This window comes from Diabrotica virgifera, chromosome 10, assembly GCF_917563875.1.
Source record: "Diabrotica virgifera virgifera chromosome 10, PGI_DIABVI_V3a".
NCBI classification, from domain to species: Eukaryota; Metazoa; Arthropoda; class Insecta; order Coleoptera; family Chrysomelidae; genus Diabrotica; species Diabrotica virgifera.
Window position 1 is genome coordinate 69,460,153 of NC_065452.1, and position 25,553 is coordinate 69,485,705.

The 25,553-nt window shown below is 31.2% G+C and overlaps 1 protein-coding gene across 3 annotated transcripts in view; it reads right to left on the reverse strand.

Moving 5' to 3' along the window:
• Positions 1-15,924: 15,924 nt before the first annotated feature.
• The window catches only part of LOC114325118 (phospholipase DDHD2), a 323,630-nt gene continuing 314,001 nt past the window's right edge, over positions 15,925-25,553 (reverse strand). For all 3 annotated transcript variants that reach the window (XM_050663474.1, XM_050663476.1, XM_050663477.1), the window contains exon 10: positions 15,925-16,309. In XM_050663474.1, the coding sequence (XP_050519431.1) occupies positions 16,094-16,309 (216 nt within the window). In that variant the 3' untranslated portion in view covers positions 15,925-16,093. The remainder of the gene's footprint in view (positions 16,310-25,553) is intronic.

The window sequence follows — 25,553 nt, forward strand, 5'->3', positions numbered from 1 at the left end:
GTATCTTCTGATGTCTGGTAGAATTTCCTCCCCATAGAGGTTAATTATGTTACACTTGAATTTTCCGCGGGAGCTATATGTGCTTTCTGTTTTCCGGGTTTGACCTCGCGTTGAATAATTTTGGTTTTGAGAAAAACCATTATTTTGACGACGTTTTGGCAAGATCTCACTTGCCATTGTCAAGTCAGGTAGTTCCGCTTCTCGCTGCTGCTTGAAGTAGACTGAATTTTTATTTACGATACCGTCACTTATATAATTGCTCCTAATGCTTGGCCTGCGTGGATTCTCGCTCTGGTGATTGGCCCACCCACTGTAAGTTGGAGGGGCGCGTCGATGTTGTTGCCTGATTTAATTTGGTCTTTTTCTGTTTTTCTTCAGTACCGTTTTTCATGTCTTAGGAAGCCGTTGAGCATCATTTCTTCGGTTTAGGCCGTTGTGATTTCTTTCATCAGGGAAACGTCGTCTTTCATCATCGTAGGAAACGTCAAAATAATGGTTTTCCTCAAAATCAAAATTATTCAATGCGGAGTCAAACCCGGAAAACAACAAAAAGCACGTAACATAATTAACCTCTACGGGGAGGAAATTCTACCAGACATCAGAAGATACGAAAAACTACGATCGAAGCGAAGTACGTTGTTATGCAACCTTACATTTTTAGAACGCTGCCGTGACGAAAGCATTATACCGACTTGTAAGAAGCTCACTTTCCACAAAAATAACTATAAAACTAAAAACATTTTAAGAAGCGCAAGCCTGGCGCTTATTAGAGAAGCGATCCATGATACCAGACGAGACATCGACAAAATGAATGTAGAATCATTACAGCTGCATCTTAAACTAAGTAACACAATTCATCCAACATTATGGAATTTCTTTGAACAACTGACAAACTTTCGAGCAGAAACAGATGCTGATCTTACTAAGACCAAACAAATTAAAAAGTTTGAAAATTTGTCACTACAACAGCGGCCAAAAAAGAAAGAAAAACCACAAATAGAAACAAACAAATTAGTATATAACTTTTCAACTCTGACACTGGATGAAGCCACGAATAGTGTTCTTGCAAAAGGTTTCAATTTTGCTGTTGCACCTACACACATTACCGTAGAAAATATCATTACTGTGGTAGAGACTACAATTACTAATCTCCCATCAGAAACAGCCGAGATCATACGCCAAGACGTATCAAAAATATTAAGAACAGCCAAACCACCAAAAAGAAATTTAGCACGGAAAGAGAAAGAAGCCTTACATAATTTAAAGAACAACAAAGAAATCATCGTGCTTCCAGCTGACAAAGGCAACTCTACGGTAGTGATGAATATTCAAGACTACGAAACAAAGATAAACGACATCTTATCCGGACAACATATCTAGATAAAATAACAAAAGCCAAGATCACAGCCTCAAATATCAAAAAAGAACAACAGGTCCATCTCATACTTAGAGAGAAGTCATCAAGATGCCCAAAATTTTACGGCCTACCCAAGGTACACAAGGCAGGATTACCACTGCGACCAATTGTTAGCTCCATCGGATCTCCTCTACAACCGCTGACAAAATTTCTGGCTGAACAGCTGCAACCATACGCGGAGGAAGCGGATTCTTACGTCAATCACGCGAGCCACTTCATCGAGCGTATAAAAGGTGTGACTCTTGGGCCGGAACATTTACTAATCAGCTTCGATGTGGTCTCACTTTTCACGAATGTTCCTATAGAGGAATCACTCGTTATCATAAGCAAAAAGTATCCAATATCACTAGATAATCTAATCCTAACCAAACACTGCTTAAATAATACATATTTTATCTATAAGGAACAAAGATATAAACAAGTTGAGGGAGCAACGATGGGTTCCCCACTGTCAGCAGTAATAGCGAATTTGTTTATGAAAGATATGTGATTTGACTTAATCTCCTTGGAATATGTATATTAGTCCTAATATCCGAAACAAAGAAATATATTGCAATTCTTATTATCATGATTAACCGTTACATTCTGTAGATAGCACCAAATTTAACTATAACCGCTTCGTGTGATTAGAATGTAAAAACCAATTCTGGGTTTTCTTGGTGAGAACTTAATTTATTAGTTAGTACAAAAGATTTGTTCGAAGCTTAAAAAGCATGCAAGAATTGTGATGTAGATCCAAGAGACACTGCCCTTGAAAATTTTTCAAATAATTAATACAAAATTATCTGCTAATGACTAAACTCTGGAAATGTGTGTCTTTTCGTGGGCACTTTGTTAACTTTCAGGTATAAATATATTTCAGAAAAGCCGTAACATAGTAATTTAGCAAAACGCGGGAATGCACTGATTTCATGGTACGTTTAAAATTTTTACCGCGCTAAAGAACTGGGTTGCTGTTAAATATAAATTTTTTAATGGACTGCGCGTGCGTGCTAAGGTTATTGCAACTTTAATAATTATTTTCACTGCAAAAAAAGCCTGACCAATATTCAATATACCCGACCTTTTGTTAGCGCTTTATTTCCTATCGAATACACTCATTTGTTTTAAAGAGGTACCAACATCTTTTTTTTGTCCTTGAATTTTCAACCCTTAATAAAAAATTAACTACAACTGACCGTTTGTTACCGAAACGTGGCCGTTCCGATACATGGTATAATTATTTTTACGAAATTCGATCAATGAGGTGCTAACGTCCCATAACCCCAGAAATGTCTGGTGACGTCTAGAAGGGACTTTTTCTATGTAGGATCAATATACGGAACTGTCATAACATTATTATGCAAAATAAGATCAATGTTTTTCATGGTAGTGTAATATTTATTTACTTGATAGTTTTTAATACTTGTATTTAAATAAAAACAATTTATATTCTTTTATTACACACACTTATTATTTTAATTTAATCAGTGTTACACTTCTTGGAAATAAATTGATTCAACTTTAATAGAAATTACAATACTTTTACAACTTAAACAAACTGACAACTTGGAACTTCAAAATCTGAATTACAATTGACCATCACAAATCACGTGATATAATATGGCCGGAGGAGGGCAAAAATTTAATAATATAGGGTTTACATCAGTTTTTGTAAAGGATATCCTGTTTGGTTTTGTTTTTTATTGTTAATTATGCAGCGAAATTGTGATAGCAAATAAATACAAAGTAGTTTATAGCCTACAGAACTGAATTATCCCATAGTAGTTATTGACACAAACTGGTAACTACTATGGGATAATTCAGTTCTTTAGGCGATAAACCACTTCATATTTAATTTGTTATCACAATTTCGCAGATTTCCCTACACAATTAACATAAAAAAACAACCAAACAGGATTTTCTTTACAAATTAATGTCGATGTAAACATTAGATTTTGCCCTCAGCCGGTCATGTTTGACAGTTCATTGGAATGCCCAATTGTTCTATAAAATGTCAAACACATATGTTTATATAAGGTTTGTTCTAGCATCAGTTTCAAACGGTTTGAAACCATCAGCGAATAGTCTACCAGCGCGAGTAGAGGGGATAGCACTGGTATTATGTTCTCTTACTGACCAACTGTTTGCTGACGGTTTCTGACTAGTTTGGCTGTTTGCTAGAACAAACCTATTGATTTATTTTCTGACGTTCGAGACGTCACCAGACATTTCTGGGTTATTCCATGAGATTCAGAACATTCTCGTACGTGACTACTTCTTCTTTCACGTCAAGGGACTTTTTCTATGTAGGATCAATCTACGGAACTGTCGTAACAATAATTTTCTATATACAATTTTGAACGTGTTAAATAATAATCTTTCCTTTATTCATCTTGTACCTCGTTTTATCTTATATGCATTTCTCGCGGCTCCTCGCTATTTAGGGCTACATAGATAAAATAAACTCCAATTCAGCATAGACTAACTCTCCATAACAATAACCGATCTGATCTCTATTTAGCTATTGTATAATATTCAAGATAATTCATGTAAACCGGCGAAAAATCCAGAACTAAGTTATTCTTTTAAATCCGATTTCCAACACCACAGAAGATATAATAAAGGATTATCTAGCTTGATGGAAGTTGATTTTATCTAACAATAAAACACTGAAAACGTTAGTTTTCTATACTTCCACAAAATTTATTACAACTAAGTAACTATAGCGGTTTCGGCAGAGTACCTTTCTCAAGTGATATAGTTTACAATGTGTTTGCCTTTTTAAGTCTTTAACTGAAGAGGTTGGGGAGTGGGGAGCTGTTTGTCTCGAGTTGCCCATTCAGAATTATATCCGTATTTTTCAATTTATTAATTTCCATAGATTCTAAAAAAGATAGTTTAAGGCCTTTATTTTGAATATGCAGAATTTGAAACTCTTCATTGAAAGAATGATTATGATCTAGAAGGTGAAGTGCATATGTAGAAGTGTCTGTTTTTCTATTGTTGAAAGCCCTTTTGTGTTCTGCTATCCGTTTGTCAAAGGTTCTGCCAGTTTGACCGATGTAAGTTTTCGGACAGTCACCACACGTTAGTTTGTACACACCACTCTGTAGTTGCTTTCTCTTTCGGCTTTTATTGTTCTGAATATATTTGCTGTTAGTTGTTGTTAGTTCTGAAAGCTGCTGTTATTCCTTTCTTTTTTCTGCATCTGTCTATTTTTGTTGTTATCTTGCCAGTGTATGTGAGAGAGCAGAAGGTACTGGGTTCTTTCTATGGTGGTGGATACACTAATTTCAGGGCTTTCTTATGGAGTTTTTGGTTTAAAATTTTGTTAACTGTTTGTTCGTTATAGCCATTGTTTACTGCTATTTGTTTAATGATGTTTAGTTCTATCTCGAAGTTATTTTCTACTCTTTTTCCTAGTGTTCCTCCTACAGAAACTTTTGTTTTAGTTAAAAATCTTTTAGACCATAAGAGTACAAATCCGATCATTGCATCCGAAATTTTACACCTTCTTGAAATTTGCATAAATCAAGACTATTTTGAATTCAATAATCAAATATACACAAACAGCAGTGCAGGACTTATTATGGGTAATCCTCTAAGCCCATTGCTATCAGATATATTTATGAATTAACTTGAAACAAAAATTTCTAAACATCCCGTATTTAAACAGTTCTTATATTGGGTGAGGTACGTGGATGATATACTAGTATGCTTTACAGGAACTAACAGACAACTTGACCAATTTCTATCATACATTAATTCACTTCATAGTAATATTGAGTTTACAATAGAAACAGAACAGAACAATTCCATAAACTTTCTAGATGTAACGATTACCAGACTACACAACAAACATGAGTTCTCCGTATATCATAAACCTACCCATACTGACACAACTATACACAATTCATCATCCCATCCTACACAGCACAAATTAGCAGTCTACCATAGCATGATATATAGACTGACAGAAATTCCCATGACAAAAAATAACTTCGAGATAGAACTAAACATCATTAAACAAATAGCAGTAAACAATGGTTATAACGAATAAACAGTTAACAAAATTTTAAACCAAAAACTCCATAAGAAAGCCCTGAAATTAGTGTATCCACCACCACAGAAAGAACCCAGTACCTTCTGCTCTCTCACATACACTGGCAAGATAACAACAAAAATAGCCAGATACATAAAAAAGAAAGGAATAACACCAGCTTTCAGAACTAACAACAACTTAAGCAAATATATTCAGAACAATAAAAGCCGAAAGAGAAAGCAACTACAGAGTGGTGTGTATAAACTAACGTGTGGTGACTGTCCGAAAACTTACATCGGTCAAACTGGCAGAACCTTTGACAAACGGATAGCAGAACACAAAAGGGCTTTCAACAATAGAAAAACAGACACTTCTACATACGCACTTTACCTTCTAGATCATAATCATTCTTTCAATTAAGAATTTCAAATTCTGTATATTCAAAATAAAGGCCTTAAGCTACCTTTTTTAGAATCTATGGAAATTAATAAATTGAAAAATACGGATATAATTCTGAATGACCAACTCGAGACAAACAGCTCTCCACTCCTCAACCTCTTCAGTTAAAGACTTAAAAAGGCAAACACATTGTAAACTATATCACTTGAGAAAGGCACTCTGCCGAAACAGCTGTAGTCACTTAGTTGTAATAAATTTTGTGGAAGTATAGAAAACTAACGTTTTCAGTGTTTTATTGTTAGATTATCTAGAGTGCTGAAGTATGTTTGATGTTTAATTCGTCTTTATCTATAAAGAACTGGCTTCATTACAATGCCTTTCTACTATTAAAAATTACTTTTTTGGCGTATAAAAGGTGTACCATTAAAAAAATCAAATATAACGGATTAAAAATTGTACTTTATTTAAAATTTAACGAAACAACAATTAGATATATTAGAATTATATACATATATATATATATATATATATATATATATATATATATATATATATATATATATATATACAGTATGTCCCTGTAAATTGTATCCATATGGAAAACTTTTTTATTATTAATTTTACGAAAAAAAGTTATTCTTTATAAAAAGCTCTGCATGGTCCAAAACCTAAGATTTAACCATCAAATATCAAATTTTTTGAATATTATACGAGGTATGTCAAAAAATTTGAATTTCACTCAAGAGTAAAGTAGCTTTATTTTTCACAATATTGAAAATTGCTATTATAAAAAGTTGTTTGGAATTAAAAACTGTATTCTAGTATGCAATTACATCCTTCTAATTGAAAAATTTTTTTTTTGAAAAATTATGGATAACTACATTATTTTCAGTTATTTTAATTCAGATAACTCTTTTATTATTAATTTTACGAAAAAAAATGATTCTTAATAAAAAGTGCTGCATGGTCTAAAATCTAAAATACCACCATATTTTGTCAAATTTTATCAATTTTATACGAGGTATGTCAAAAAATATGAATTTCGCTCAAGAGTAAAACACGTTTATTTTTGACAATATCGAAAATTGTTATTATGAAAAGTTATTTAGACTTAAAACTATGTTTTACTACGTAATTACATCCTTTTAATTGAAATATTTTGAACTATAAAGGTACTTTACTTTTGATCTAAATTTATCTTTTTTGAAATACCTCGTATAAAATTGATAAAATTTGATATAAGATGGTTGTATTTTAAGTTTTAGGCCATCCAGAACTTTTTATTAAGAATCACTTTTTTTCGTAAAATTAATAATAAAAGAGTTATCAGAATTGAAATAACTGAAAAAATAATGATAGTTATCCATAATTTCTCAAAAAATTTTTTTTTCATAATTAGATATAATTGCATATTAGAATATAGTTTTTAATTCCAAACAACTTTTCATAATAGCAATTTCCAATATTACGAAAAATAAAGCTACTTTACTCTTGAGTGAAATTTAAACTTTTTGACATACCTCGTATAATATTCAAAAAATTTGATATTTGATCGTTAAATCTTAGGTTTTGGACCATGCAGAGCTTTTTATAAAGAATAATCTTTTTTCGTAAAATTAATAATAAAAAAGTTTTCCATACGGATACAACTTACAGGGACATACTGTATACAGGGTGCGCCAAACCTCTGGTCTTCTTTTATTACGGCTAAACTATGAGATATACAAAAAAATGTTTATAACAAAACTAATGTGCATCAAAGAGGTCTATAATTTAAAATTATTTTCAATTATACAGGATGAGTCAGAACGACGGTATGAACCAAAGTTGTATTTTTTTAAATAGAACACCCTGTATATTAAATCATTTTTGAATATATTATTTAAAAATATGAAAAATTTGTATAAGGTCTTATAGGCCTAAAGTTAATAATTTTCAAAATATTTACATTTTTATTGAGAAAAATGGTAATATTTATAGGGTTGTGGATTATGTTTCCAAGGAAATAAAAATTTAGGTGATAGGTCAAAGTTTTTAAAATATAGTGTTATTTTTAAATAATTTAATATTTTTTACTTTTAGCCATAAAAAATACAGTGTGATCACTATTTGCAAATACAAAATTTTCTCATTTTTTTAAATGGGACACCCTGTATATTAGTTTTGCGTTTGGTAGTAAATATTACAACCTTTCTTTTGGTATCACGTTGTATGTACCTAGCATGTTTCGTTTTGTAGATATTTTAAAAAAACTATAGATATTACGTTTTTGCGGATTTTTTATTTAAAAATTTTTTTGCAAAAAAAAATAATTATAATCTGGTTTTAGAAACATACACTAAAATATAAAATATGAAAATAAAAACGTAATTAAAGATTAAAATAAATCGTATGCTAGTACAATTCAATTGAATTTAATAACTTTAAATTATTTTACAAAAAATATTTTACCTTATTAATGAATACATAAATTAGTTACTAAATTAAATAAACAACCAAATTTTAAATCAATCGTAGTAATTCTTCTACCGCAGCAACTTTCCTGTACCAAATTAATTGTTAGTTATATTGTATTTACGAATAAGATCAGTTAATAACTTTTTAATTTACCTACATCTTGAGAACGTATAAAGTATGCTTTAAAACAAATGAACGTTATGGAAGTATATTAAGAAGTAAATAGTATCTATGTACCTACTCGTGTCACAAAAGCTGGTAATAATTTCTAATGGTTTCGCCCAAAACAAATGTCGTATCCAAAAATTTTTCGGTTAAAAAATTAAAATTTAAAATATAAAAAATTGTTACAAAAATTTCAACTACAAAAGTATTACCAGTTTTTATGACACCAGTAAATACTATTTATATTAATAAATAATTTGGATGATACATTTAACATTCATTTGTTTCAAAGAATACTTTATAATAATTTTTATATTCTCAAGATGTATGTAAGTAAATTTAAAAGGTAAATTAAAAGTTTAACTAAATACAATTTAACTAACAATTAATTTGGTACAGGAAAGTTGCTGTAGTAGAAAAATTACTACGGTTGATTTAAAATTTGGTTGTTTATTTAATTTAGTAACTAATTTATGCATTCATTAATATGGTAAAATATTTTTTGTAAAATAATTTAAAGTTATTAAATTCAATTGAGTTGTACTAGCATACGATTTATTTTAATCTTTAATTACGTTTTTATTTTCATATTTTATATTTTAGTGTATGTTTCTAAAACCAGATTATAATTATTTTTTTTGCAAAAAAAATTTTAAATAAAAAATCCGCAAACACGTAAAATCTATAGTTTTTTTAAAATATCTACAAAACGAAACATGCTAGGTACATACAACCTTATACCAAAAGAAAGGTTGTAATATTTACTACAAAACGCAAAACTAATATACAGGGTGTCCCATTTAAAAAAAATGAGAAAATTTTGTATTTGCAAATAGTGATCACACTGTATATTTTATGGCTAAAAGTAAAAAATATTAAATTATTTAAAAATAACACTATATTTTAAAAACTTTGACCTATGACCTAAATTTTTATTTCCTTGGAAACATAATCCACAACCCTATAAATATTAATTACCATTTTTCTCAATAAAAATGTAAATATTTCGAAAATTATTAACTTTAGGCCTATAAGACCTTATACAAATTTTTCATATTTTTAAATGATATATTCAAAAATGATTTAATATACAGGGTGTTCCATTTAAAAAAATACAACTTTGGTTCATACCGTCGTTCTGACTCACCCTGTATAATTGAAAATAATTTTAAATTATAGACCTCTTTGATACACATTAGTTTTGTTATAAACATTTTTTTGTATATCTCATAGTTTAGCCGTAATCAAAGAAGACCAGAGGTTTGGCGCACCCTGTATATATATATATATATATATATATATATATATATATATATATATATATATATAAAGTTTGATTAAATCAACCCCTCCATCATAACAAACAATTTTAGTAATATATTAACGATAAAATAATAATTTCTTATAGTACTTTAACATCTAATATACAATGGAATGAAAACGAAAAATTTACTTGTACAAAAGCTACATAGTCATATAAATACTCAACATTAGAAAAATATAATTTAATCTGAATCACAATCTTTCGAGGCCTTTCAAAACTGTTAAAATTGTGGATAATACATAGCGTTTTTATAATAACTTAACACTGCTACCTAGGAAACATAATCAAGTTTGTTTAAATTTTATTTTTGATATGTTTAATTTTGAATATAGTCCTAATGATTAAATAATGTAAATATTGTTTTGGTGTTTTTGCGACAGCAATGTTAAGATACCTTAAACACTTTCACACTATAAACACGAAAGTCATACAAAAATTTTATGGCCTCTTATTATCTGCTAACTAGTGAACATAAATTTCTTCTAATAATTAACGCAATTACATCAATATGTTAATGTAATTGAAACATTAGCTACAGTCATTTTAGAAACAATCAGTAGTTAAATTAGGTTTTCATGATTGTGTTGCCACAGTAAGTTGAATTTTAAATGATAGATTTTATCCAGTGAATCATGTACCCTATGCATTTTTATTGGTTTTGTATTGTATTCTCATTTTAAAAGAAAGTATCATTATTTAAGAACTCTGCCTTTGTCACTCGTGGGTGAATTGAGTAATTCATTTTGTCGGTTCTAGTCACAGTCCATTCACTCACGGTATTTCAAAACCTCTTAATTTTAAAGAACCGCTTGGATTGACCTGAAATTTGGCATACACATACACATACAGAGAAGACGAGAGAATTTCGGATCATACAAGATACATTTGGGTATTTGGGTTCAACTCTGCTCTAGGCAGTGGACCAACAAAAGTTTTTCAAATAATTATATTATAATTCATCATACAATACTTCATCGGGCTACTGGATTCTGAACTCATTCAAAAACAAGTCAAAATTTAACTCCACCCAAATAGTTGCCACGGCTCCGCCCATCACGTAAAAAAATTGAAAGTCGCACCTGTGGCGAAAACTAGACTAACCTCTAACCTGACTAACGTGTCAAAACTGCTTTTGCATGTCAGCACAGCCCAAGGATTATAACCGAACCGACTACAAGCACAAGCCGATTGCAGATCCTAGTTTTCTACGCGAATACGCGGTATGAATGGACTACATATTATGGATATGTACTTAAAACATAATTTCACCTAAAATACATCAAAGTTTTAATAATTTTTTCTACAATCACTTGATAAAGAAGACTTTTTCGCTTGTCAATGGCAACGAAAAGTTGACGTTTAGTGAGTACCGTCACTTTATCGCTGTAGCGCGTTAAAGTTTGAAAAACGCGCGTCGTCCGTAGCAATCATACCACCATACAATACAAACAAATTAAACATTCATACTCATAAAGGCGCGTCGTCCGTAGCAATCATAAATCCATACACAAACAAATTGAATTTTCAAACTTATAAAGTTAATGATTTAAAAATATGTAGTTTCATTTTATTAAATGATTGTAGAAAAAATGTTGTATGTATTACAAGCATAAAGTGACATGATTACTTTCGAGTAATTACCGCGCTCCGCTACACGTCATGTGGTAACTATTACTCTCAAGCAATAATGTATCACTCTTCGCTCTTAATACATAAATAACTATTATATAGGGTGTCCCAAAAGTAGCGGAACGGTCGAATATTCGGCGAAATAAACATCGTATCGAAAAACTGAAAAATACGTGTTGAATAATTTTCAAAGATCTATCCAATGACAGTAAACACGACCCCCACTCCACCCCTTAGAGGTGGGGTGGAGTCCCATCTATCAACAATTCTAAAAAATGTTTGGAATAAATATTGCTTAGTTTTTCATGACGAATCCAAATCTGCAATAAAAAATACGGATTCCTATTTAAGATTTTAAAGTTACCTCCCCTCTATCTTCAAGGGATGGGGTCGACGGTCATCTTTGGTGTTATTCGATAGGTCATTAAAAAATATTAAATATGCATTTTTTGGTTTATCATTTGGAAGTGCATTTCTCGATATATTAAACCGTTTCTATAATTTACCTATGTTATCACGATAAATATTTTTTCCCGATTTTTGCGCCATCTATCCACAATTCGGAAAAATGTCTCGAATAGAAGTTGCGCTCCGCTGTCGCTCGTGCTATAAACATCGCGTGCGTTCGCAAAAAGCATACTTCATACTGTTTCATAAATAACTATTTTATTTTATTCTTTAAGGCCTTAAAAGGCCTTCCATTAAAAGTTTATCTTTAAAACGAATGAATATTTTTATAAATTAAGTTGTCAGTATTAATCAATATTTCGTGTAAATAATAAGTTGCTTTTATAAATGGTAAAAATTTCAATCTATTAACATGACTTTTTACGAAGTTTCATATAATTAGGTATGTAAAGATCTGCGACGATTAGGTATGACTGAAGGAGTTAATGTAGGTACCTACCTAATTATATTAATTTATAGAATTATTAAAATTTTGATGTATTTTACGTGAAATTACCTATACGATTTAAGTAGGTACATATCATAAACTTATACTAATCCATTCTTACCGCGTATGCGTAGAAAGCAAGAGGTTATACAATCGGCTTGTGCTTGTAATAATTAGTTTGGTTATAATTCTTGGGGCTGTGCAGACATGTAAGTTTCGTTAGTTTTCTTTCTTCTAGTTTATCCTTTTCTAAACAGTCAGACGGTTATTTTGGGCAGTGTTGCCAATCGCATTTCTCTAGATAATATTTCTCTCAAACAAGGTATAATAACGTTTAACCATAAAATATTTACAGGAAAGAAAGGAAATAACTACAAACCATAAGTTTATTTTTGTTATTAGTCTGTTGTAGTAGATTGGTAGTTACATTTAAAAATATAGGCAAATATCTGATTATTTTTACTGATTACAACTCTTAAACAGATCCGCAAATCGGATTATTATACGCGGCTTGGCAACATTGACTTTGGGCGGCGTTATGGGCTGTGGCCCTCTGAAAAGGAGACGGATAGTTGAACGATATTTTATACTATGTGAATCAACGTGGTATGGGTTTCTGTGTGTCGAAGTTTTATATTGGTCCACTATTTTAAATGCAGTTCAACTGTAAATGTCGTCAGTGGTATGTTCCGAAATTTGGTCGCTGAAACTGTATATCAAATACATAGCAAATTGTTTATTTTCGAAATTTTAGTATTATTTTGCAAATTATTTGTTAATAACTAAAATTCTCGTCCGAACTGTGACGGGTATTTTTGTATTTATAATGTATTAGGTATATAGTACCCAAAAAACCCATTTGCAACTTGGCTGCACAAGTGTCCCGACAAAAACCTTATTTCTCAGGACTAATTGAAATTTTTACAATCAAAAGACAGACATGTCAGGTATATATTATGAAACTGAATTACCTCAAATAAATATACAAAATGGTTAATAACTACTTGAAACGAATTGAGGGGGTTAGAAGTAAAAGGGTTTAAGTGCACTTTTTTAAAATTTTACTCTAAGTACAGATTCGCATACTTAAATGGTATTAGAGCTTGGTTGTAAAACGATTTAAGCATATTTCGCCCTACAGTCGCCATCTATCGCCATTACATTTAGTTCACTGAAAACAATTGCAGTTTGCTTTGGTAGTAAACAGGTTTAACCGTGGGCTTGAACCGTTTTACCACAAAACTATTTTTAGTATTCTGTAAAAACAAATAGTAATAAACGGGTTTAAGTGCGCTTGAACCATTTTACCACAAAACTATTTTTAGTATTCTGTAATGTGTAAACACATGTTAATACAGAATTAGTTTGAAGTAAATCAATATTAGATTTGTGACCAATTTTGAAGACTAATTAAGTATTATGCATCGTGCCAGTTGTAGTTACACTGTGGGTAACAGCTGGGACAAAAATGATTAGTAATATGTAGTTAACATCTGCACTTGAACCGTTTTACCTGTAACATTTATTAACACCATGTACCGATTCAAGTACATTTTTTTAATAATTGAAAAAAAGGAAGGATATAGTAAGAATAATAATATACCCTTACATTTTTATAATTTTATAGTACACTGTACACTAGACATATTTTAGTTTAATAACTCTTAGAATTTATAAAACTCAAACAACTTTGAAGCTGATTATCTCAGAACTATCAAAACTGCACTTAAACCCTTTTACGTCTGGCCCCCTCATTTATAGACTCCTAAATAGGTTCCACACAACTCATAAACAGGTGTAGCCATATGGGAATAGTTTCGCAATTAGTTGATCAGTTTATAAGTTTGCCATATTTTCGAATAATTCCTAGTCCTAAACTTCTTTTCAAATCATTTTTTAGTGACAAAATAATGTCATCAAAAATCGAGAGCAATATCGGTCAGTGATTCGATTTTCGTTTTTGGAAGGGAAATTATGCAGTGAAATAAAAGAGCACTTGTGTGCTGTGTACGGTGACTCTTCTCCTTCGATGGCGACCGTCAACAATTGGTTTAACGAGTTTCAACCATAGACATATAATATATTAACATAGACCGAGCATACCGGCCGCGTGTGCTGATGACAAGATCTCTTACGTTTGTTCGTCCTCTCTCTTTCTAGCACATTGTATCGAGAAACTAAGTAGGGGTATACGCACGTTAAGAGAGGACTGAGGAAATGACGATTACTATTAATTTCTAAGAGTGAGATAGATCGAACGACCAAAAAAGATGGTGAAAGTGAAATTTATCCCGAAAACTGACAATGAGTGTAATTTAAATAATGTGATGACATAACATTTTGTACGGAAATGTATAAAAAAGGTGGTGATCAACTTTTTGCAGCGATCCATAAACTAATAGGACTTATATGGCAGAATGAACTGGTACCAGAAGAGTGGCTAAAGGAATATTATGGCCGTTTCATAAAAAAGGTGATCAACTGGATTGTAAGAACTTTACTCTGTTAGCATCTGCGTATAAAATCTACGGCAATGTATTGTTTGAAATACTTTTTACAAAGGATATTGTTGGTCAATATCAATGCGGATTTACTGCTGGAAAGTCAACTATACATAAAATTCAAGCACATAGGCAGATTCTAGAAAAGTCACTAGAACATAACATAGATACACACCATCTCTTCGTCGACTTCAAAGCAATCTATGACAGTGTTAAAATAACTGCTTTATATAATGCAATCATAGAGTTTGGGATCCCACCTAAGTTAGTTAACTTGACACAACTAACAATGCAAAATGTAAGCTCGTGCGTTAGAATTCAAGGAAAAAACTCTACGTTCTTTGACATTAATAATGGTCTAAGACAGAGGCACGCGCTGGCGTGTCTCCTCTTTAATATTGCCTGGGAAAAGGCAGTCAGAAAATTAAATATTAGAATGAATGGAACTATTTTTAATAGATCGACGCAACTTCTCGCATTCGCTGACGATATAGTTATAGTGGTCAGAAGTATGAGAGACATGGTGCAGTGTTTGACAAGGCTTGCGGATGCGGCAAGTGAATTAGGACTTGTGGTAAACGAGGAAAAAACCAAATATATGTTGGTTTCTAAAAACTCCCGAAATATCCAACAGATAATTCAAATTAACAACCATACCTTCGAGCAAGTCAAGGAATTCACATATCTTGGAACGCTAGTAAACTCAATAAACACGATAAGTGACGAAATAAAAAGATGCATAGTAATAGCCAACAGAACTGTTCACGGTCTCCAGAAACATTTAAAAAATAAAATATAAAACGTGCAGTAAAGCTCAATATATACAAGACCTTAATAAGACCGGTTTTCATAATATGAGGCTGAAACGTGAACCTTACCTCAAAATGATGAAAGTCTTCTTAGAAAAATTCTTAGAAATATTTTTGGGATCGTAAATGAAAATGGGCTATGGCGTCGAAGATATAACTTTGAACATGATCATGATGACGACATAACATTTAGATAATAGTTTATATGGTTTAATTTACAAAACTCATTTTTGTCAACTATATTTTTACACCATCCTAACATCTAGTTGTGTTAATGGGAACCTGAAAGGAGAAGTAGACTATATTATATTTAAATTAGCTACATTTTTTATTCATCTTAACTAAAACATTTACAATTTTCCAAATTCCTTCAGGCCTTTTTTTCTTGTAATTTTAGAGTTGGTGTTACTGTGCAACAAATATGGAGCATAACGTTCGGCAAGTGGCTTGTACAACCACTCGTAGAGCATATACTATGTTTTTCGAACAAAGCCACTTACTGGTGGTGGTTCAAGAGACGAGTTCAATTGCATGGGCTTTGTTGGATCAACTCCAATAGGTTGTTGGAATGCACGAATTTGAACATTTGGGGACCTTGTTGCTGTAGGAGATGATGGTGGTCTCTCTATTGTCATGGTTTGCTGAGGAATTTGACTGTCAGAAGTTACTCCCATAGAAGTATAAATTTCCTAAAAAAAAAAAAGAAATAAAAAATAGTTTTATTTGCTATGCTGTTAACGTGTTAAAATAACCATAATATATGCAGGGTGTCCCGAAAAGATTGGTCATAAATTATACTACAGATTCTGGGGTCAAAATATGTTGATTAAACCTAACTTACCTTAGTACAAATGTGCACATAAAAATTATAGCCCTTTGAAGTTACAAAATGAAAATTAATTTTTTTCAGTATTTCGAAAACTATTTCGAGATTTTTTATTGAAAATTGACATGTGGCATTCTTATGGCAGGAACATCTTAACAGAAAATTATAGTGAAATTTGTGCACCCCATAAAAAATTTATGGGGGTTTTGTTCCTTAAACCCCCCTAAACTTTTGTGTATGTTCGTATTAAATTATTGTTAAGGTATTATTAGTTAAACACATTGTTTTTAAAACTTTTTTGCCTCTTAGTACTTTCTCGAAAAGCCAGTTTTTATCGAGATATTTTGAATATTTGTCAAATACACCACCTATTTGTATATGGTTAAGTACGATTTACTTATAACTTATAGAAGGTACCACTTACTAATTATAGAGATCTCGTAATAATATGAAAAATCTATAATTTACATTTTTATAATATGAAAATATACCAAGAGGCAATAAAGTTTTAAAAACACTGTGTTTAACTAATGGTACCGAAATAAAAGTTTAATTGGAACGTACACAAACATTTGGGGGGTTTAAAGGAACGAAACCCCCATACAATTTTTATGTAAACATATTAAAAAAGAAGCCGCATCTCGATAAAAACTGGTTTGTCGAAAAAATATTATGAGGCAAAAAAGTTTTAAAAATATTGTATCTAACTATTGGTACCACAATAATAATTTAATTGGAACGTACACAAAAGTTTGGGAGGGGCTTAGGGAACAGAACCCCATAAAATTTTTATGGGGTGCACAAATTTTACTATAATTTTTTGTTAAGATGTTCCTGCTATAAGAATGCCAAATGCCTATTTTCAATAAAAAATCTCTAATAGTTTTTGAAATATTGGAAAAAAATTATTTTCATTTTGTAACTTTAAAGGGCTATAACTTTTTTTATGTGCATATTTGTACTAAGGTAAGTTAGATTAAATCAACATATTTTTGACCAATCTATGGTATAATTTATGACCAATCTTTTCGGGACACCCTGTATAAGAAATACTGGATATTAGTGACTGTCGATATCAACAAACAACTGGTTTATTAGGGTTGCAGTCAGAAGGTTGGCCAGGATATCAAAGAAACACTCTTTTGACTTTTTGCCTAGCTTTCGGGATTGTTTAGTCCCTTTATCAAGACTGTAATATAGATAAAAAGAATATGTAAATATTTACAAAATATCACATTTCATCAGTATACTTACTAGTCGTCGAGATTATTTAAAAAAAGCTTTACGACATAATGGACAAAATACATTCTAAAATTTGGTAAGCATAATTATTGTTTATATTTGTTCTGTGACATCTTTGGACGGTGAATTTTAAGTGTGATACAAAGAGAATAGAAAGAAAAAAACAAATCAGATTAAAATGTAATTAGGTGTTCTTAATATTGTATTTCTTTTCAAACTCCAAGAGGCCCATACCGGGTAATTTTAAATTTCAAAAAGCATAATTATTGGCTAAAACTCGTAAAGTGAATGTGAATATAAAAGGCAATATATATTTCCGGGCAACTATATACACGTGTTTCGACCTATTTGGGGGTCGTTTCAGTATAGTGTTAAAAAAATTGTATGTTAACTTGTGGAAGGATCACTACAGGAGCAATGTTACCATTTTTGGTCATATTGTTAGAAGACTCTGGCATAACTTGCTACACTATACTGATGAGGCCCAAATAGTTGCCCAGAAATGTATGGAATGATGACCCTTCATCATTTTATATATTTCCTTTGATATTTACATTCACTTTATAAGTTTTAGCCAATAATTTTGCTTATTTATATTTATATTTGTACTAGATTATTCAACATCATTATATATATATATATATATATATATATATATATATATATATATATATATATATATATATATATACAGAGTGTCCCAAAAGTAGTGGAACGGTCGAATATTTCGCGAACTATAGATCGGATCGAAAAACTGAAAAATACGTGTTCAATAATTTTCAAAAATGTATTCAATGACACCAAACACCAACCCCCACTACACCCCCTGGAGGTGGGGTGGAGGGTAACTTTAAAATCTCAAATGGAAACCCCTAGTTTTTCTTGCAGATTTTGATTCGTTACGTAAAAGTAAGCAACTCTTATTCAAGACATTTTTTTGAATTGTGGATAGATGGCGCTATAATTGAGAAAAACGATTTATCCTGATACCATAGGTTAATTATAGAAACGGTCTAATATATCGAGAAATACACTTCCAAATGAGAAACCAAAAAAAGGTAATACTTTTCAAAAACCTATCGAATAACACTAAACATGATCCTCCAACCCACCCCCTGGAGGTGGGGTGGGGGGTAACTTTAAAATCTTAAATAGCAACCCCCACTTTTTATTACAGATTCGGATTCGTCATGAAAAATTAAGCAACATTTATTCGAAACATTTTTTAGAATTGTTGATAGATGGCGCTTTAATTGGAAAAATACGATTTATTAGCGCCATCTATCAGCAATTTTAAAAAATGTTTCAAATAAATGTTGCTTAATTTTTCATCACGAATTCGAATCTGCAATAAAAAGTGGGGGTTGCTATTTAAGATTTTACATTTACCCCCAACCCCGTCTCCAGGGGGTGGGTTGAAGGGTCATTTTTGGTGTTTATCGATAGGTTTTCAAAAAATATTAAAAACCTGCTTTTTGGTTTCTTATTTGGAAGTGTATTTTTTGAGATGTTAGACCGTTTCTATAATTTACTATGGTATCAGGATAAATCGGTTTTCCCAATTATAGCGCCATCTATCCACAGTTCGAAAAAATGTCTTGAAGTTGCTTACTTTTATGTAACGAATCCAACTCTGCAAGAAAAACTAGGGGTTTCTATTTGAGATTTTAAAGTTACCCCCACCCCACCTCCAGGGGTTGTAGTGGGGGTTGGTGTTTGGTGTCACTGGATAGATTTTTGAAAATGATTGAACACGTATTTTTTAGTTTTTCGATCCGATGTTTAGTTCGTGAAATATTCGACCGTTCCACTACTTTTGGGACACCCTATATATATAGTAAAGAAAAGTAGTCCAAGTTTTTTGACTTGTTTGGAAAAAATATGTAAATACTTTTTTCTTTTTGGGTGTAGTAGTCAAATAAAAAAACAGGGCTTCACTAAGGTACACTATTTATTCTAATTCCAAGCTTTCGAGGGTGATTACTCCCTTTTTCAAGGTTCTACAAAGAAATTACTTGCTAAGTATTCAGAAATAGGTAACAAAAATTTTAAATATATTTAATATATTTTAATATATTTAACAAAATTTAACATTTGTAAGTAAACCATCTCATCTATATGTATATATGTCGCTAATAACCTCAGAGGTTGATGCGACTATTTTGTAAAATAAAAAAAATAAATTTTTTTAAAAGACTTACCAGAATGTTAGATTAAAGCAAAAACTGAACAAACGTTAAAAATGAACTCATAACGGTTAAAATTAGTTAAGAATATAAAACCCATGACTAGGTATAACTAAAAAACAAAGTGTAAATTGACATCATGGATGTCGTTACTTGTCTAAAAATTCAAGCCATCTCACGAAACAGAAAGAGGAAATAGGAGAGATTTAACTGTATAAATAGTTTAAAAACTATGAAAAACTTTTGAAACATGAAATGTATCATTGACTGCTATAGTGAAATTGTGAATACTACCAACTGTAATACCAACTTAAAATGTGCGGCTAATTCAAAAAACATATTTATCAAAAAGAAAATAGTATTTAGTAAATAGGTTTAGAAAAAATACACTGAAACAGTAACTAATTTGATCAAAAATTAAATAATAGAAAAATTAAGATGGATTACTGAGATGCAGAATCTGACTGATCGAATGTCAAAATGTAGTTGTAGATTTTACTAAGATTCTGAATCTCAGATCTCTTATTAAGATTGTTGTTATCACTTTTGCTGATATGTATCATCTCCAAAAAGGTTCTTTTGAACTTATTTTTCTCTCTGGCTAATATTGTAGCATTATTGAAATCTATCTTGTGGTCTAGATTGATTGTATGTTCTGCCAGAGCACATGTAGGCTTATTCAATTTGCAATCGCTCCTGTGTGAGATGATACGACTAGACAGGTTTCTTCCGGTTTCGCCTATGTAAGTTGCTGAACATTCAGTACATTTAATGCAGTAAACCACATCTGTACTTTCTGATGTGGTTAAAGGTTGTTTAATTTTACTGTAAAGCTGACGTATAGTTTTGATGTTTTTATTAGCTATTTTGATGTTTTTGAAATCTTTGAAAATCTTAGTGAGTTCAATGGTTAGTTTAGGAATGTACGGGAGGGCATAAAAATACACACTTGTCTGCACCGAGTTATTTTGTGCTGAAGGCATTGTTTGTGATATGGTGTTGGTGGTGAGATTGTTGTTTCTATTATTGAAAGGAACGTTAAAAATTAATTTATTAATCAGTCTTAGAGGATATCAATTTTCAACAAAGATGTTCCGTAAAAGATTAAGATCTTGTTGGAGATAGTCAGGATGAGACAACCTTTTGACACGTTCTTTCATTGCTAGGACTAAATTGGATTTCATCTTTGGGGATGGTACGAATGGTAGCTGATGAATCGATTGCTACATATGGGTTTTCTGTACCATTGTGTCTTTACAACATTATCCTCACATCTATGCAATCTCATGTCAAGGAAGGGCAAAGTACCATCCGCCTCTTCCTCTCATGTGAACTGCAAGTGTGGGTTTTGTTGATTGAATATATCTAAAGTATGTTGTATTAGGTCTGTGGGTAGTGCCAAGATTAAATCATCCACATATTATCTCTTAATGAGTGGTATTTCAAAATTAATTTGATGGAGACAATCTTTGATCAAATCATCTAAGACATAATTACATACTATTGGAGAAATAGTGGACCCCATTGGGGTACCAAAGACTTGTTTGTAATAACTGTCATTAAAAATGAAAACATTGGAATCAAAAACAAGTATTGAGAAAGGCTAGTATTGGGAAACACTGGAGTGACATATCTTTGCACACAACTCTGAACCTAGTTAATATTAAAAAACTCATTACTTTTGTTTTTGATTCCAATGTTTTCATTTTTAATGGCAGTTATTACAAACATGTCTTCGTGTGTACCCCAATCGGGTCCACTATTTCTCCAATAGTATGTAATTATGTCTTAGATGATTTGATCAAAGATTGTCTCCATCAAATTAATTTTGAAATACCATTCATTAAGAGATATGTGGATGATTTAATCTTGGCACTACCCACAGACCTAATACAACATACTTTAAGTTTACCAACCCATATAAAATTGTGTAAGAGCCTGACAAGCTTTAAACTAAATTTAAAGGAATTTCTGATGACACACATTTTTTATTCGGTTGAAGAATTTCTTCAATTTTAAATGTATTTTCATTTTTAAATGTATTTTCATTGTTAGTTTGTGTAGTGAAATTGTTTATTTGTTTGTTATATTTACTTAATGTATTACTTTTGACAAATTCTATACAGACTCTGTCTGTCTAAAAGAAAATAAAGTATTTATTTATTTATTTATTTACTTTAGATATATTCAATCAACAAAGCCCACACTTGCAGTTCACATGCGAGGAAGAGGCGGAGGGTACTTTGCCCTTCCTTGACATGAGATTTCATAGATGTGAGGATAATGTTGTAAAGACACAATGGTACAGAAAACCCATATGTAGCAACCGATTCATCAGCTACCATTCGTACCACCCCCTAGGATGAAAACCAATTTAGTTCTAGCAATGAAAGAACGTGTCAAAAGGTTGTCTCATCCTGACTATCTCCAACAAGATCTTAATTTTTTACGCAACATCTTTGTTGAAAATTCATATCCTCTAAGACTGATTAATAAATTAATTTTTAATGTTCCTTTCAATAATAGAAACAACAATCTCACCACCAACACCATATCACAAACGATGCCTTCAGCACAAAATAACTCGGTGCAGACAAGTGTGTATTTTTATGCCCTCCCGTACATTCCTAAACTAACCATTGAACTCACTAAGATTTTCAAAGATTTCAAAAACATCAAAATAGCTAATAAAAACATCAAAACTATACGTCAGCTTTACAGTAAAATTAAACAACCTTTAACCACATCAGAAAGTACAGATGTGGTTTACTGCATTAAATGTACTGAATGTCCAGCAACTTACATAGGCGAAACCGGAAGAAACCTGTCTAGTCGTATCATCTCACACAGGAGCGATTGCAAATTGAATAAGCCTACAGGTGCTCTGGCAGAACATACAATCAATCTAACCACAAGATAGATTTCAATAATGCTACAATATTAGCCAGAGAGAAAAATAAGTTCAAAAGAACCTTTTTGGAGATGGTACATATCAGCAAAAGTGATAACAACAATCTTAATAAGAGATCTGAGATTCAGAATCTTAGTAAAATCTACAACTACATTTTGACATTCGATCAGTCAGACTCTGCATCTCAGTAATCCATCTTAATTTTTCTATTATTTAATTTTTGATCAAATTAGTTACTGTTTCAGTGTATTTTTTCTAAACCTATTTACTAAATACTATTTTCTTTTTGATAAATATGTTTTTTGAAATTCCCGCACATTTTAATTTGGTATTACAGTTGGTAGTACTCATAATTTCCCCATAGCAGTCAATGATACGTTTCATGTTTCAAAAGTTTTTTCATAGTTTTTTAACTATTTATACAGTTAAATCTCTCCTATTTCCTCTTTCTGTTTCGTGAGATGGCTTGAATTTTTAGACTAGTAACGACATCCATGATCTCGATTTACACTTTTTTTTAGTTATACCTAGTCATGTGTCATGTGTTTTATATTCTTAACTAATTTTAACCGTTATGAGTTCATTTTTAACATTTGTTCAGTTTTTGCTTTAATCTAACTTTCTGGTAAGTCTTTTAAAATTTTTGTTACCTATTTCTAAATACTTAGCAAGTAATTTCTTTGTAGAACCTTGAAAAAGGGGGTAATCACCCTCGAAAGCTTGGAATTAGAATAAATAGTGTGCCTTAGCGAAGTCTTGTTTTTTATTTGACTACTACACCCAAAAAGAAAAAAGTATTTACATAAATATATGTATATATATATATATCAACAAATGAAATAGAGAATGTGGAAAAATCCTCTTACGAACAATTCACACATCCACCATTTCAGGTTGGGAAAAATTTCTTGAATAGAATCAAAGATCCAAACACCTGTTCTTAGAAATGTGTTTCGCCCTCTTCAACCTCTCTGGGCTTATCAATAAAGATGAGAGGTTGAATATCTTTAGACACATTCCATCAAAAAACAACATTCGAGACCCAGACATAGCAGGAGCGTATATCTACGCCGCATAATCTGACCATGACAGCCTCACGTTTTAATTCCCTAATTACTATAAGTAAAATATATGTTTGAAAAACAAAAAAAACAAAAGATGTAAATCTTTGAAACACACTCAGTGATCAAAAGATCTAAGTTATTGGTTTACCGACCAAACGTAACTAAATCAACAAATTATGCGGCGTAGATATACGCTCCTGCTATGTCTGGGTCTCGAATGTTGTTTTTTGATGGAATGTGTCTAAAGATATTCAACCTCTCATCTTTATTGATAAGCCCAGAGAGGTTGAAGAGGGCGAAACACATTTCTAAGAACAGGTGTTTGGATCTTTGATTCTATTCAAGAAATTTTTCCCAACCTGAAATGGTGGATGTGTGAATTGTTCGTAAGGGGATTTTTCCACATTCTCTATTTCATTTGTTGATTTAGTTACGTTTGGTCGGTAAACCAATAACTTAGATCTTTTGATCACTGAGTGTGTTTCAAAGATTTACATCTTTTGTTTTTATATATATATATATATATATATATATATATATATACAGGGTGTTTCATTGGGAAATTAACATACGCTAACTGTAGAAGGAGGACACTTAGGCGGTCGCAAAAATACCATACTTCTTACTTCATTAATAACAAAGCTACTGGGTGTTTTATCTATTTTTCCATTTTTCTTATTTGGTTCATAAGTTTTTAACCACACTGTATTATTATTTTACATTTGGCAGGCAAATATTATTTAAGGTGTACAATCAATTAATTTATTTAAAATTGTAAAAAGTGCAGGTCCGGACTAAAAAATATTGGAAAAATGTTCCGACCCAAAAACAACACCCTGTACATTAATTTTTTTTAAAATAGATTTGTTGCATTACTGTATTTTAAAGCAATAAACATTTCTGAATCTGAAATCTGGTAAAACTGGTATATTCTTTTGACTTTGATCCATCAGTGAATATGCATTCATAGTTTGGCCAGTATTTTAACTTTATATACTTTTATATTAACTTTGTTTGATCGATACTTGCTACTTCTCCTTGACTTTCAAAATAATAGGTACCAATTTCACGTGAAAAAATATGTTTGGGTGAGTAAGTTAAAACCGTATAACTGTAATGTCAGTTATTTATGAGAACGTTTCTAGTATGAAGGGAGTTTTCTTGGAGTGCCAGTATCTATGGGTCAAAACTTGAACTGTTAGTGACCGTATACTATTGAGGTAAAAATTTTTCTTAGAAATAGTTTTTATCATGAATTTTCTGCTCAATAGTTGTTCTCTTAGTTTAAGAGGAGGTTCCACAGCTTCAGCTTGTATAATGTTTTCTCAGGCTACATAACACAAAGTAATGGTCAGAAGATTTCAATGTTTTGAATATGAATTATCGGTAAAATGGATTTTTTTTTAAATCAAAGTCAATGCCAGTGAAAAACCCAGCCTACATCGACAAGTAGCTAAAAGTGGGATGTATTTAAATATATTACCAACGTGAAAATTTATTAAAAAAGAAGAAGATTGAAATGAGTAGAAACATATTTTCGTAGTTTACAGGAGCACAAAAAGATGTTACAAGGATATGAAAAAACAAAAAGAAAGCAACGAATGTGATGTACTTTTTGTGCTATGAATGAATTACAAAGAAATAATGTAGTTATAAATTTTACTTAAATTCTGAATGGCTGATCTTTTATTTAAACTATGATCA